Here is a 16,404-nt window from a genome sequence, read left to right as displayed (position 1 = left end):
ACGGGGAATTGAAGAGTGGCTGCTTGAAAATAGTTGCCTTACGCTGACCTGTCAGGAATGTAAACAGCAAATAGGGATTGATATGTCTGAGGGTTAATGATAATGCAAAAGTCGAGAGCAAGATTATTGAGAAAATGGAAGGATTTTTCGTAAACTATGAGAGAGTAATGAAGGAAATCGTGCTAAGTCTCAATAATAAAGCTGATAAAAAGGAAGTAGAAAAAATTGAAGAAAATGTCCAGAGAGGAAAAGAGGAACAACGAAAGGTGCAGGAATTTTTCGTAGGAACCTTGAGGGTAGATATCGAAAGACCAAAGGTTATAAACAGAATAGGGACCTTCAAGTCAGAAAAAACGCGGCCACTAAGAGTAATTCTGGCAACTGAATATGATAAAGAGGTCATCGTAAACAGTTACGCTGAACAAAAAAGAAACAATCCAGAGGTATAAATGGCATAAGCATGTCTAGTGACAAAACCATAGAACAGAGAAGAATGTATGCTATATTGAAGAAGGAGCTGGAAGAGAGGAAGGCCAAAGGGGAAAAGGGTTTGATGATAAGAGGTAACAAAATAATTACCCCCACTCTGCCCTTTCGGAATAATTAAAAAAAAATACAAGCCTGACTCAAAAAAATAGAAAAGCACCTCAGATTAAACCTATACAGATCGAGCAATCTACCAATGAATTAAAGGAAAATGAAAATAATAGCAACGAGACTGAAGCCATTGGTGAGAACTATCTTATATGTATATATACAAATGCAGACTGCCTGATGAACAAAAAGTTGGAGTTAAGTCTATTAGTAAAAAAGGAGAGACCTGACCTACTGTGCATCACCGAAGTCAATCCAAAATCGACACGCTTCCAACCGTGCGATAACAACATGATATTCGAAGGTAGTGAGAACTATGACATATACTCAAATGTAGAAAACCCGGGAGTTAGAGGCATTGGTCTTTACGTGAAAAATGTCTAAAATCTACTGAGCCTAACTCAAAACTGCTGGAAGGAGTGGGATTCTAGGAAGCCATCTGGGTTGAAATAGAAATGGACAAATATCAAAGGCCCCTGTTAATGGGATGCATGTACAGAAGTCCCAGTAGCAATTATCAAAACAATGAGGCGCTACACAATACAATTAGGAGATTAGGAAATATGAGAGAGTACCAACTCCTCTGTGGGGACTTCAATTTTCCGGAAATTAATTGGGACAACATGTCAATGGAAGTACGGTCCGTAAACCACGAAGCCTCAAAATTCTTAGAAAGTTGTCAAGATGCCTTTTTTACACAAAACATCTTACAGCCAACTAGACATAGAGTTAACCAACAGAAGAATATACTGGACCTGTTATTTACCTTTTCATCCGACGAGGTTGAAAACACCCAATATCTCCCGCCATTACGAAAAAGTGACCATCTTTGCCTGAGATTCAACCTAAATTCGACTCCGAAAAAGCTGAAAATAGATAGATGCACTAGGAAGAATTATAACAGAGGTGACTTTGTAAAGATAAGTGAGAAATTGACACAGGATTTACCAGTGAACGACTTGGAGGAACTTGATGTAGAACAATGTTGGTTAAAGATTAAATCCTCTATCATCGAAGCAGAAAACATGTTTGTACCATCAAGCAAAAATGCTGGGCAAAAAAACACACGGTCTCCACTGTGGATGAACCGCAACACAATGAGTAAAATAAGGAAAAAGCGCAAGGCCTGGAGCAAGTACCTCCGACATCATAGACAAGAAGATTATGACACCTATACCCAAGCAAGTAACGCTGCACGTAGGGAAACCAGAAAAGCGATGAAGCAATTTGAGAAGAACATTGCAAAAGAAGCAAAGAAAAATCCTAAGGCCTTCTGGAAATACTGTAGATCGAAGACAGTCACCAGAAGTAAGTTCCCGGACCAAGAGTATAGTATCAACGGTACAACTAAGAAAACAGCAAACAACCACGAAAAAGTCGAGGTGTTTAACACCTACTTTGCCGGGGTATTTACAAAGGAGGATATAACATATATACCAGAACCTCCTGCCATGCTCAGGAGCATCACCTCCATAACCAGTATAGAGATAACTCCAGAAACCGTGGCAAAGAAGCTTAAAGCACTTCCCATAAACAAAGCAATGGGTCCCGATCAAATACACCCCAGGATTTTACATGAGGCAGCAGATACGCTTTCGGTAAGTCTTGCCCACCTATTTGATAAGACCCTGAAAGCTGGTAAGATACCTGGGAACTGGAAAGAGGCCCACGTGAAGCCGATACATAAAAAAGGCACTACGAGTAAGGCTGAAAACTTCAGGCCAGTGAGTCTAACCAGCTGTGTATGCAAAGTAATGGAGTCGATCGTGAGGGACAAGGTGATGTTACATCTCCTTGATAATAATATAATTTCACCTGATCAACATGGATTTGTTAAGGGTAAATCGACCAATACACAACTGGCTGAAACCCTAAATGACTGGACGACTTATCTTGACAACAACGAAACATTTGATGTGGTATTTCTCGACTTTAAAAAAGCCTTTGACAAGGTCACACATAAAAGACTGCTCAAGAAGGTAGAAAATTACGGAATAAGGGGAAAACTTTTAGATTGGATCAGTGACTTCCTAGCCAATAGAAAACAGGCTGTTTGTATCGACGGTGATTTATCTGGATGTTAAACTGTAACCAGTGGAGTCCCTCAAGGTAGCGTTCTAGGCCCATTGCTGTTTGTGATATATATCAATGATCTACCTAGTGGCATCAAAAGTACAATGAAGATGTATGCTGACGACACAAAAATATTCAGGGTAATTAGAGATGATAATGATGGGAACATCCTTCAACATGATCTGAATATGCTAAGTGAGTGGGCATTAAAGTGGCAAATGCAATTCCATCCAGAGAAATGTATAGTTATGCATTTTGGCAAAAATGACAGACCGTATGAGTACACAATGATATCAGAAGGAAAAACCGTTAGAATCGCCGGAAGTAGCATTGAAAGGGACCTTGGGGGTCTAATAGATGATAAGCTAAGCTTCAAAGACCAAACAAATGCCGTAGTAAATAAATCGAACAAGGTGCTAGGGATAATAAAAAGAGCTTTCACCTATTTGGAACCTAGCACTTTCTGTCTACTATACAAGGCCTTAGTACGCCCAATACTGGAGTACGGCATATCTGCATGGAGACCCCGGGTAAAAAATTGACACAGAGGCACTCGAAAAGGTACAGCGGAGGGCTACGAAGCTGGTTCAAAGCCTTAGAGATATGTCGTATGAAGACAGACTGAGACACCTAAAACTGCCGACCCTCTCTTACCGTAGAGACAGAGGCGATATGATTATGACATATAATTATATAAGAGGGCACTAACTATAATGTCAACACCTCAAAGCTGTTACCCCCTGAAGTGAGCCTTCGTCAACTTAGAGGGCATTGTAAGAAATTCAAGAAATTAAGGTCGAAAAAAGAAGTCAGAAGGATGTTCTTTACTCAAAGAGTAGTAAACATGTGGAACATCCTCCCCGAAAAAGTGGTATCGGCCACCTCCACAGACTGTTTTAAATCAAGTCTTGATAAATTCTGGAAAGATAAAATGTATTTATACTAGACTATTTTATTTTATTTTATTTTATGTTTTTCTTAGATACGGAAATTTGAGGTGAAGTATATAGTTACAAATTGATTTTCATTCTAACGACTAATTGATGATGACGACCCTAGCTGGAATGGTGTATCCAGGGTGCGTGCCAGTGGGGTGGTTTACTACCCCGTGCGCCTTGATTTGGAAAGGCTGAAACAAATCACACAGGTGTTGCCGGATTAACAGCTGGGTACCAAACTGCTAGGGTTTCGTCAAAAAATGTATCTAATAATTTTCGAGTAATCATTCAATCAATCATTGTTAACCAATTTGTCAAATTCAATTAAATGTTTTTAGTAAAAGTTATGAAAATTCCAATTACAAATCAAAAGTCAATGAGTTAAAAACGACGACGACGACGACGACGACGACGACGACGACGACGACGACGACGACGACGACGACGACGACGACGACGACGACGACGACGACGACGACGACGACGACGACGACGACGACGACGACGACGACGACGACGACGACGACGACGACGACGACGACGACGACGACGACGACGACGACGACGACGACGACGACGACGACGACGACGACGACGACGACGATGCAATCGATGCGTTTCAACGTGTCTTTCATTTTTTCGTCCCTTCCTTTACTTTTCAAATGGAGCTAATCTCTAAATTAACACCAGGTCAAATTCTTCAATCTCGCAAACCGTCTCAGTTTCACCATAATGTCGGTTTTTACATTTCGGGTTTTACAAAGTGGTTTATAAACCATTGAAAAATTCCTGATACAAATCTAAATAGTAATCTTTTTAGCAGTGGTAAACCGACCTACCCCGGGTAGCCAAAGAGCAGTTGATATTTAGTTAAGAAATGGGTCAAGTTATTTTCATAGAAAATTGAATTTCATTAGATCTACAGATGAAATGAACAGGTTCGTCATAATTTTCCTGATCAAAATATAAGCCAAAATTTTTAATAACCAGAAATTAATCGAACCTTAAAGTTGAAGTTTCATCTTTCTTTCCCCGACACTTAACTATATGGCATTAGTTTTCATTTTTCCAAGCTTTACAATAAGAATTGATTTATTTTCTTCAATAATTTAATGCTCGGGGCCCAAATCTACAGAACAATTTCAACATCGAAAAAAAATTGATAGACTTTAAGAGTTATAGTAAGAGTTTCTTGGCAGTTTCATTGACAACAATTAATTTTCTCGGTGTTCCTTTAGTCACTGACATTATTTTGAGTGTTTTTGTTACACTCCGTGAACGAGGTTGTTTTCGAATCGTTATGATTTCTTAATCTTAGTCGTAAAAATTAAATCAAGCTGCAGTGACGAAGCGTCCGTCACTTAGATTTCATCTATTACATATTATATTCATTATGTAAATAGAAACAACCGACATGAAATATCAAAACGCATGTGCACTAGGCAAGACCGGCCGGGCATTCAGGCCCGGTTTGGATCAATGCGCATGCGCTATTCATAATAGAAACGACTGAACATAAAAATTCACCAAACAGATTTACACAATACATTATACAAGTTGTTCAGTCGTTTCTTCCAATACATCATTTAATTTCTATAAATACAATTTATAATTACAAGCATTTTTTCAATTGCTGGTAAATATTTAACTACATCAACTAATGTTAAACTTAATCATTGGAGTCTTAATGTTTTTGAAATTCTTATATAGTTTCTTCGTCGATCTTTTGGCGATTCGTCGATTCTTGTGTTTCTTGTGCTAATTTCCATTGGTTCGATATCCATTGCTGTTGATTCCTCAGTCAGAAAGAGTATCTTGAGTTTCTCTATCACTTCTTGATGCGTATGGCGTTTTATTAATCTAAAAGATATTAGCGGCAACTCTAGCCATCTAAAAGATATACTAAATACACTTAAATATATCTAAAGGTTTCATATTTAATAGCCCTAATAACTACAAAAAACAGTACGTCATCTGGTTCCGGCACACCTTTCTAGAATGTTCTCTACACGTTTGCAATATTATGACTCATATGACTCGGCGTCATAGTAACAGCTGTAACAGCTGTGAATTTATAGATTTATTCAATAGTTCATTACATGAAATGTATATAGGCTCAAATAGAATCATGTTCTAGTATATACAGCTACGTGTTATTTCAATCACACTTTACTAACACTTTTAATGTTTAAAAATCTAACTCACACAAATATGAATATTGAAATAATGTTGTAAATATATCTATATATCTATTCTATAAGAGCTTACACTTTTATATTGAATAATCTGTCAATTTAAATGTTATTCATTTACATGATTATTTTAAGAGTAATAGGGATAATAGGCTTTCAGGTTAAAGGTTGAAGGGGCGAGTGAGTAAAAAATGAAAATAACAATAATTTACAGTTGAATTAGGAGTGTGCGCGACTAATTCAACTGTAAATTATTGTTATTTTCAATTTTTTTACGAGCTCGACCCTTCGACCTTTGATCTGAAAGCCTATTATCCCTATTACTAATATTTACCACGAGTCTTCATAAGAAGTGTGTTTCTAAGCACAGATTAAAGGCCTATCTAATTTTGTTCCAGATTGCTGATGATTCTCCCCTTTCAAGGAGACGTGCATCATCTCAACTTCAGAAAGACTTATCAGACAACATTGATAATGTTGTGGGTTTAGTTGAATACCATGTACGGTTCCCGGAACCTGAGAACCATACAAACCATCCAACATTCGGACAGGTAGCATTTGGTCTTCACAGTTGAATTATAAGCTTGATTTCAAAACTTTGCATTCAACATCATATACCGGTGAAACGTAATGCTTTTTGCTATTTCGGGCTGCTTTTCTAAGAGAACCAGTTGATCAAGACTTTAATACGCGGCCACAAGTCTAAAACCCGGCCCGGCCTCACGTCTGGAACACGGGCCGGTACTGCGTCCGCGTTCGGATTATTCCGTATTCCAACGCGTACAGGGTAAACTGAGCGATCAAGAATGTTTACTTTCTTTTAACGTAGAGCCAACGATTGAAATAGATACAATTATTGATCCAATTTGTATGTCTTGAATGGAGATTGGGAAAACACGTAATGAACGCTTTTACCGTTCGCAGCGCTTTTACGGCCGCTGTGATCTCCCGATCTCAGAAAAACTTAGTGACTCGATAATTATTAACCCCCCCCCCCCTAAATTTTTTAACGGATTTACACTGTTCTCAAGAATGATGGAAATGAAACTAAAAGTCGGAAATCCGCCTATGATTTTCATCCCTGAATAAGATAAAAACCCACCATGTACAAATCAAAATTTTAAAATCGAGAATGATGATCTCTAGGGTGAGATCGAAACGTCGTGTCTTATAAAATTATTTTGTTTGAATAAGTAAATTCTCAATTTTAAAATTCTTTCGATTTGTACATAGTGGGTTTTTATCTTTTTATGTGTTCACCACGTCTGAGTGTGGTTATCGTACTATTGTATTTCCAATTTGCCTTCAGCCAGTGTAACATTATTGAAAGTTGTTTGTTATTTCAAGTTATTATGTCTGGTGTTCATTACGCCTACGCCTTCATTTTCACACTATCATACATTTTTACCTGTAGGGAGCGATGCCGGATGTTAGCGAAATATTTTATGTGATTGAAGAGTTTCAAAATCTTGATAATTATGCAGAGCAAGATCAAGAGTTTGACGTAAGTTAGGAAGCAGGTTCATTGATCCCGCATTTAGTGGGTACATGTACACGGCAACATGTGCAAGAAAGTTTCAGTGAAAAAGTAATAGTTCTGATCAACGCGTACAGGGTAAACTGAGCGATCAAGAATGTTTACTTTCTTTTAACGACGACGACGACGACGACGACGACGACGACGACGACGACGACGACGACGACGACGACGACGACGACGACGACGACGACGACGACGACGACGACGACGACGACGACGACGACGACGACGACGACGACGACGACGACGACGACGACGACGACGACGACGACGACGACGACGACGACGACGACGACGACGACGACGACGACGACGACGACGACGACGACGACGACGACGACGACGACGACGACGACGACGACGACGACGACGACGACGACGACGACGACGATGCAATCGATGCGTTTCAACGTGTCTTTCATTTTTTCGTCCCTTCCTTTACTTTTCAAATGGAGCTAATCTCTAAATTAACACCAGGTCAAATTCTTCAATCTCGCAAACCGTCTCAGTTTCACCATAATGTCGGTTTTTACATTTCGGGTTTTACAAAGTGGTTTATAAACCATTGAAAAATTCCTGATACAAATCTAAATAGTAATCTTTTTAGCAGTGGTAAACCGACCTACCCCGGGTAGCCAAAGAGCAGTTGATATTTAGTTAAGAAATGGGTCAAGTTATTTTCATAGAAAATTGAATTTCATTAGATCTACAGATGAAATGAACAGGTTCGTCATAATTTTCCTGATCAAAATATAAGCCAAAATTTTTAATAACCAGAAATTAATCGAACCTTAAAGTTGAAGTTTCATCTTTCTTTCCCCGACACTTAACTATATGGCATTAGTTTTCATTTTTCCAAGCTTTACAATAAGAATTGATTTATTTTCTTCAATAATTTAATGCTCGGGGCCCAAATCTACAGAACAATTTCAACATCGAAAAAAAATTGATAGACTTTAAGAGTTATAGTAAGAGTTTCTTGGCAGTTTCATTGACAACAATTAATTTTCTCGGTGTTCCTTTAGTCACTGACATTATTTTGAGTGTTTTTGTTACACTCCGTGAACGAGGTTGTTTTCGAATCGTTATGATTTCTTAATCTTAGTCGTAAAAATTAAATCAAGCTGCAGTGACGAAGCGTCCGTCACTTAGATTTCATCTATTACATATTATATTCATTATGTAAATAGAAACAACCGACATGAAATATCAAAACGCATGTGCACTAGGCAAGACCGGCCGGGCATTCAGGCCCGGTTTGGATCAATGCGCATGCGCTATTCATAATAGAAACGACTGAACATAAAAATTCACCAAACAGATTTACACAATACATTATACAAGTTGTTCAGTCGTTTCTTCCAATACATCATTTAATTTCTATAAATACAATTTATAATTACAAGCATTTTTTCAATTGCTGGTAAATATTTAACTACATCAACTAATGTTAAACTTAATCATTGGAGTCTTAATGTTTTTGAAATTCTTATATAGTTTCTTCGTCGATCTTTTGGCGATTCGTCGATTCTTGTGTTTCTTGTGCTAATTTCCATTGGTTCGATATCCATTGCTGTTGATTCCTCAGTCAGAAAGAGTATCTTGAGTTTCTCTATCACTTCTTGATGCGTATGGCGTTTTATTAATCTAAAAGATATTAGCGGCAACTCTAGCCATCTAAAAGATATACTAAATACACTTAAATATATCTAAAGGTTTCATATTTAATAGCCCTAATAACTACAAAAAACAGTACGTCATCTGGTTCCGGCACACCTTTCTAGAATGTTCTCTACACGTTTGCAATATTATGACTCATATGACTCGGCGTCATAGTAACAGCTGTAACAGCTGTGAATTTATAGATTTATTCAATAGTTCATTACATGAAATGTATATAGGCTCAAATAGAATCATGTTCTAGTATATACAGCTACGTGTTATTTCAATCACACTTTACTAACACTTTTAATGTTTAAAAATCTAACTCACACAAATATGAATATTGAAATAATGTTGTAAATATATCTATATATCTATTCTATAAGAGCTTACACTTTTATATTGAATAATCTGTCAATTTAAATGTTATTCATTTACATGATTATTTTAAGAGTAATAGGGATAATAGGCTTTCAGGTTAAAGGTTGAAGGGGCGAGTGAGTAAAAAATGAAAATAACAATAATTTACAGTTGAATTAGGAGTGTGCGCGACTAATTCAACTGTAAATTATTGTTATTTTCAATTTTTTTACGAGCTCGACCCTTCGACCTTTGATCTGAAAGCCTATTATCCCTATTACTAATATTTACCACGAGTCTTCATAAGAAGTGTGTTTCTAAGCACAGATTAAAGGCCTATCTAATTTTGTTCCAGATTGCTGATGATTCTCCCCTTTCAAGGAGACGTGCATCATCTCAACTTCAGAAAGACTTATCAGACAACATTGATAATGTTGTGGGTTTAGTTGAATACCATGTACGGTTCCCGGAACCTGAGAACCATACAAACCATCCAACATTCGGACAGGTAGCATTTGGTCTTCACAGTTGAATTATAAGCTTGATTTCAAAACTTTGCATTCAACATCATATACCGGTGAAACGTAATGCTTTTTGCTATTTCGGGCTGCTTTTCTAAGAGAACCAGTTGATCAAGACATAAATACGCGGCCACAAGTCTAAAACCCGGCCCGGCCTCACGTCTGGAACACGGGCCGGTACTGCGTCCGCGTTCGGATTATTCCGTATTCCAACGCGTACAGGGTAAACTGAGCGATCAAGAATGTTTACTTTCTTTTAACGTAGAGCCAACGATTGAAATAGATACAATTATTGATCCAATTTGTATGTCTTGAATGGAGATTGGGAAAACACGTAATGAACGCTTTTACCGTTCGCAGCGCTTTTACGGCCGCTGTGATCTCCCGATCTCAGAAAAACTTAGTGACTCGATAATTATTAACCCCCCCCCCCTAAATTTTTTAACGGATTTACACTGTTCTCAAGAATGATGGAAATGAAACTAAAAGTCGGAAATCCGCCTATGATTTTCATCCCTGAATAAGATAAAAACCCACCATGTACAAATCAAAATTTTAAAATCGAGAATGATGATCTCTAGGGTGAGATCGAAACGTCGTGTCTTATAAAATTATTTTGTTTGAATAAGTAAATTCTCAATTTTAAAATTCTTTCGATTTGTACATAGTGGGTTTTTATCTTTTTATGTGTTCACCACGTCTGAGTGTGGTTATCGTACTATTGTATTTCCAATTTGCCTTCAGCCAGTGTAACATTATTGAAAGTTGTTTGTTATTTCAAGTTATTATGTCTGGTGTTCATTACGCCTACGCCTTCATTTTCACACTATCATACATTTTTACCTGTAGGGAGCGATGCCGGATGTTAGCGAAATATTTTATGTGATTGAAGAGTTTCAAAATCTTGATAATTATGCAGAGCAAGATCAAGAGTTTGACGTAAGTTAGGAAGCAGGTTCATTGATCCCGCATTTAGTGGGTACATGTACACGGCAACATGTGCAAGAAAGTTTCAGTGAAAAAGTAATAGTTCTGTGGTATTGTACCAATTTACTGTAACATCTGTTTGGTATTTAAACTTGGCGCACTCATGTCATATTCTCGTTGAATGAACAAAAAATGAGTGCAAATCTCAGGATTTTAGTAGGTCTATGACTATATTTTTCAGCTTTCTGAAAAAGTATGGTTAGATTATAGTTTATTTATAATCTGGCACTATAGAAAATTGAGATATTACGTGTAGCAATATTAAACTTGAAAACGTCTTTTCTCGCGCTGAACGACGTTTTCGGGTCGAAATGTGCTTTTCCCGTCGATTTGAACGCCTATGCGCATCGACAAATTCATTTTTTCGATACGGGGAAAACTTGATGAGAAAACGTCTTTTCTCCAGCTGAACGACGTTTTCGGGTCGAAATGTGCTTTTCCCGTCGATTTGAGCGCTTTTGCGCATCGACAATTTCATTTTTTCGATACGGAGAAAACTCGATGAGAAAACGTCTTTTCTCGCGCTGAACGACGTTTTTGGGTCGAAATGTGTCGAAATGTGCTTTTCCCGTCGATTTGAGCGCTATTGCGCATCGACATTTTCAATTTTTTCGATACGGGGAAAACTTGATGAGAAAACGTCTTTTAAAACGTCTTTTCTCGCGCTGAACGACGTTTTTGGGTCGAAATGTGTCGAAATGTGCTTTTCCTGTCGATTTGAGCGCTTTTGCGCATCGACATTTTCATTTTTTCGATACGGGGAAAACTTGATGAGAAAACGTCTTTTCTCGCGCTGAACGACGTTTGTGCTTTTCCCGTCAGTAATAGGGGTAATGGGCTTTCATACCAAAGGTCGAAATGTCGAGCTCATAAAAAATGAAAAAATATGAAAATAATAACAATTGCTATTTGAATTAGTAGCGAAACTCATAAAAATGAAAAATAATTCTCGCACACTCTAATTACATTATTTTTAGGCAGTCACATAAATGTTAAAAAGTATTCAAAACGAGACGCTGACTATGGCACTATTGGTAATTATATACTCATGGGTAATGATGAAGGGCAGCTAAAAGCTGTGTCCCCAGACCAAATTGGGAGAAAATGTATCTTTCTTCCTTCGTTTTTTGAAACTAGATTTAATTATGCATACATCCCATTGCCAAATGATGTTGAGTGTGATTGACGGGCTTATTTTCAGCCTACTTGGGACTTTAGTCCCAGCGGGCTATTGCGTTCACTTTTGCGTCCTTCAATCTGTGTACGGAATCAAGTTATTTTGGGAACTATGAAGAAGCTTCCATGTATTGTCTTGATATTTGGTTTATACATTGATTGATTGGTGGTTTTACTGGCACCAAAGAAGGTTGTATACCATCAATGAAACTCTTTAATTTCCCAGCAAACCCTTCAAATATAAATGATCACCACAATCATTTGTCATATATGTATATACTTCAACAATAAAACACGATACGAGGGTCAATGAATGATATATCATTAATTGTATCAATGTTAACGAGAGAAATCCCACAATATATCAGCAAAAAATTAAAAGTTCTATAGTAAGATGGTATTTTTCGAACGTTTCGGCTAAAAGCTATTAGCCATTATCAGGCGTACTGGATATGTTGTTGTGGGATTTCTCTCGTTATTCATCTGTCACGGATATTGTGTATCTTCTCGACTCATGTATCAATGTTATGTTGATAAAGATTAATTGATTTAATTGATCAATTAAATCTTTATCGCCATAACATTTACATTCAACATACATAAGTCACAGGAATTAAATAATGTATTTACAATTTGATATTGAAATATTCATCTATTCATAACATTTACTTATTTTCTTAATGGATGATATGCTTTATAGGCCTATGCTATAATTTACTAGATGTGATATAGATATCCTAATCCAATTGTCAGACTATTCAATAAGTTGTCACAGTAATTAGTTCAAGTCAGTGTCCAGTTTGTCAGTTGTCATGTCTTCAACCTGTCTGACCCCAAGTTCTAACTTTACTTATGTATATAAAAATGATTTAAAATTTAGATAACCATTCTCATTCCGGGATACATCTAAAAGTTTGCCTTATTTTTACATGTTAGATGTACCACTCGACTGAGTGCTAGTTCCCCAACAAGGCTGTTGTTGTATGGACAGCTCCAGCTCCGGGGGCCGCCAGTAGCTCAAAAGTTGATTAAAGATAACTGACGGGAACTTATTTGGCACCATCTCAACTATTCATTAGTTAACTCTAACCAACTTTTATGCAAGCTACTGGCCGGGCAAATAATTTTTTTGAGCCATGGTGGTAATTCTTGTTTGACTTAATTACACACTGCATTTCTATAAGTTCAGGTGTATATCCACTGACATAAAGTGGATTAATTTAGAGTGGTAGAAGGTGATTTATTCCTTTTTTAAAATGTGTATGTTCAGTGCTGCTATTTACGTGGTACCAGTTGAACTGGAACATGATTTGTAATTTGTCATTATTGACTTTTAGAGTGTAATCATTTTCATTTTCAAGTTAAATAAATGTACACGCATAGTGAATGTAATTAGGCTTGATTTAGTCTAATCCTTTGTAAGAAACTGTATGTCTTGATTGCTTGATTCATATGTTGTTTTCAATCGAAAATATTAATGTTGAAATTAGAAAATAGGAATGTATATGATTGTGTGGTTTTTTATTGAAAGTTCAATAAAGAAATAAAGTTATGGTTTGATATATGAAATTTGTTGTCTTATTTTTGATTGTCTAATTTTTAATCATATTTTCGCTTTAATGACCTAGCTGAGTACACATGTGACAGAATGCTCTTGGAGTCGATTTGAGTTCAATACGGAAATGAATAAGTGCACTTTCAGTCCATTTACCAGTAAAGTACACTTTTCCTGTAAGGTGCACTAGTTTTACGAAAAAAGACTCAATGAGTACACTCATTGAGTACACTTCTTTTGTGAAGTGCACTTTCCTTGTGATAAAGTGCACTAATTTTACAAAAGTGCACTCAATGAGTACACTTATCGAGTACACTTTTTTCAAAAGTGCACTTTCCTTATCATAAAGTGCACTAATTTTACAAAAGTGCACTCAATGAGTGCACTCCGAGTGTACTTTACCCAATAAAGTGCACTTAAAGTGTTACTATTAGTGTTACTATTAGTAGAGGAGTGACAAGTCAAGCGATCAGATGGGGACTACAATTCACATATGAAATTGACGTCCAATAACCATTATAAAAACATAATCACGAACGGTACCATCACTCCCCATTACTGACTGGCACTGGTCTCTGGCTAGCAATCATTCTTTATCGGTGCAGTGGGTAGGTACTTTCAACTGACTTTGTTCTTCTATGACATTACCATCGCCGCTGCGTCACGATGTGATGTACATGTACAAGGAACCTCCAATTTGTAATGTATGTGATGTATAAACTGACTTTAAACCGTTTAATATCGACGATAACAAGGTATCACCGACGCTGACATTTTCTGACGCTAACTAGTATGACCCGCCTTTTGGACCGGACCAATTCAATTCAATTAAGAAAACGCGAACCGGTACAATAAATAAATAAAGCGCTGTTGATTTTTCGAAGTATTGATATCCACGAACAAAATTATACTATTATAGAATGTTTAAAAGGAACTGCTTTTAATAACAGTATGAATAAACTTACTTCACAAACAAGGAAGTACATTTTTAACTTGTGAATGGTCGAATCCCAGTTATTCACAGTAACCTGTGATTTGGATATTCTCGTAGCCTTCCTTCTTTATTTATTTATGAAATGACGTCACAAACTTTCAGATTCGCGCCAGTATGCGCGCCATGATTGATGATTGCTATTTCCACCGGTGCTATCTTTGAGTAACTTCCAGTTTAAAATAGGAAGCACAGTACATCCATAGAAACTACGCGCAGAAAGAGACTGTTATATTATTATCAGAGTTTAACATTTCGTTTCAAAGTTGTTAGTAGTCAAATCTAATAGAAGACTCATGAAAATGAAAAATAAATTCTCACACGCTCGAATTTATTTTTCATTTTTATGAGTTTTGCTCCTAATTCAAGTAGAAATTGTTATTATTTTTATGTTTTTTCATTTTTACTCACCCGCCCGTTCAACCTTTAGCCTGAAACAACTAAACCCCTATTACTCTTAAATGTTATTCACATATATATGAATAACATTTAAATCTTTGAACTTCTAAAATCAATTTTAATAAAAAATATAGTATTGAAATGGAAGCAAATAAATACTACTGCCCAACATGTAATATCGATATAGATAAGTCTCAAAAAGCAAGACACAATAAAACTATAACACATTTAGAGAATAAATTGAAACTAGAATATTTACAGTTATATTCAGAACAGTTAACAAAAGGAAAGAAATTTGTTGAATTATGGAATAATGATCCCAATAAGGGTAAAAAAATATTTTAAAGCGTAAGGTTTCAGCGAACTCTAACTCTTTTTGAATTTTAACCTATTTTAATAAAAATTTGATATATAAATGTGCACAAGATTAATTAAAGTTCCCGCGAAAGACATGAGTAATAAATATATAAATTCAATATTATATTATTTAACTGTTAACAATAATTTAGCAGATATTTCAGGAGTAAATATAAATAAGTATTATAAATCTGAAAATAATGAATTAATTGAAACATCAGATATATTTTGCGATAATATAATGCTATATAAAATCATGTTAGAAAAAGAAATTATAAAAGAAAATAGAACAACTTTTCTAAACATTAATCAGAGAAAGATAACACATTATGAAATTAAAGAATGTTTTAATCAAGGAGATATTATATTGGATAACTTAGCTATAAAAATTACACGTGTTTTAACAATTCATGATGATAATTCAAAATCATATATATTAAGTAGAATTAATCAAGAATTAAAATTAACAGATTATATTGCTGTATTTAAAATTTCATTATGCAATCAAAATTTAAATGAATTAATACAGAAAATGGATAATATTGAAAAATTATTAAATGAAAAAAATTACAATATATTAGATGTAGATGTGACACAAGATTTTAAAGGATCATTTAATTCAGATGAAATAAAATCAATGTTCGAAAATAGAAAATATAAAATTCTAAAAGAATTTTCCAATAGTTGTGTTTCAGCATTACCAATAAGGGAAAAAAAAATATTTTAAAGCGTAAGGTTTCAGCGAACTCTAACTCTTTTTGAATTTTAACCTATTTTAATAAAAATTTGATATATAAATGTGCACAAGATTAATTAAAGTTCCCGCGAAAGACATGAGTAATAAATATATAAATTCAATATTATATTATTTAACTGTTAACAATAATTTAGCAGATATTTCAGGAGTAAATATAAATGAGTATTATAAATCTGAAAATAATGAATTAATTGAAACATCAGATATATTTTGCGATAATATAATGCTATATAAAATCATGTTAGAAAAAGAAATTATAAAAGAAAATAGAACAACTTTTCTAAACATTAATCAGAGAAAGA

At 35.6% G+C, this 16,404-nt stretch overlaps 1 protein-coding gene across 1 annotated transcript; it reads left to right on the top strand.

Moving 5' to 3' along the window:
- Nucleotides 1–1,217: 1,217 nt before the first annotated feature.
- On the top strand, nt 1,218–2,678 carry LOC141907764 (uncharacterized). The gene has a single exon (XM_074797507.1). It carries the CDS (start codon nt 1,218–1,220, stop codon nt 2,676–2,678), a length of 1,461 nt encoding a protein of 486 aa, XP_074653608.1.
- The last annotated feature ends 13,726 nt before the right edge of the window (nt 2,679–16,404 follow it).

Source organism: Tubulanus polymorphus, chromosome 6, assembly GCF_964204645.1.
Source record: "Tubulanus polymorphus chromosome 6, tnTubPoly1.2, whole genome shotgun sequence".
In the NCBI taxonomy this organism is placed as follows: domain Eukaryota; kingdom Metazoa; phylum Nemertea; class Palaeonemertea; order Tubulaniformes; family Tubulanidae; genus Tubulanus; species Tubulanus polymorphus.
The sequence above is the reverse complement of the archived record's forward strand: the minus strand, read 5'-3'. Positions and strand labels throughout refer to the sequence as shown.

Excerpts from the sequence above, each read along its gene's own strand:
- LOC141907764 (XM_074797507.1), top strand. The coding sequence starts at position 1,218 with ATGTCAATGGAAGTACGGTCCGTAAACCACGAAGCCTCAAAATTCTTA.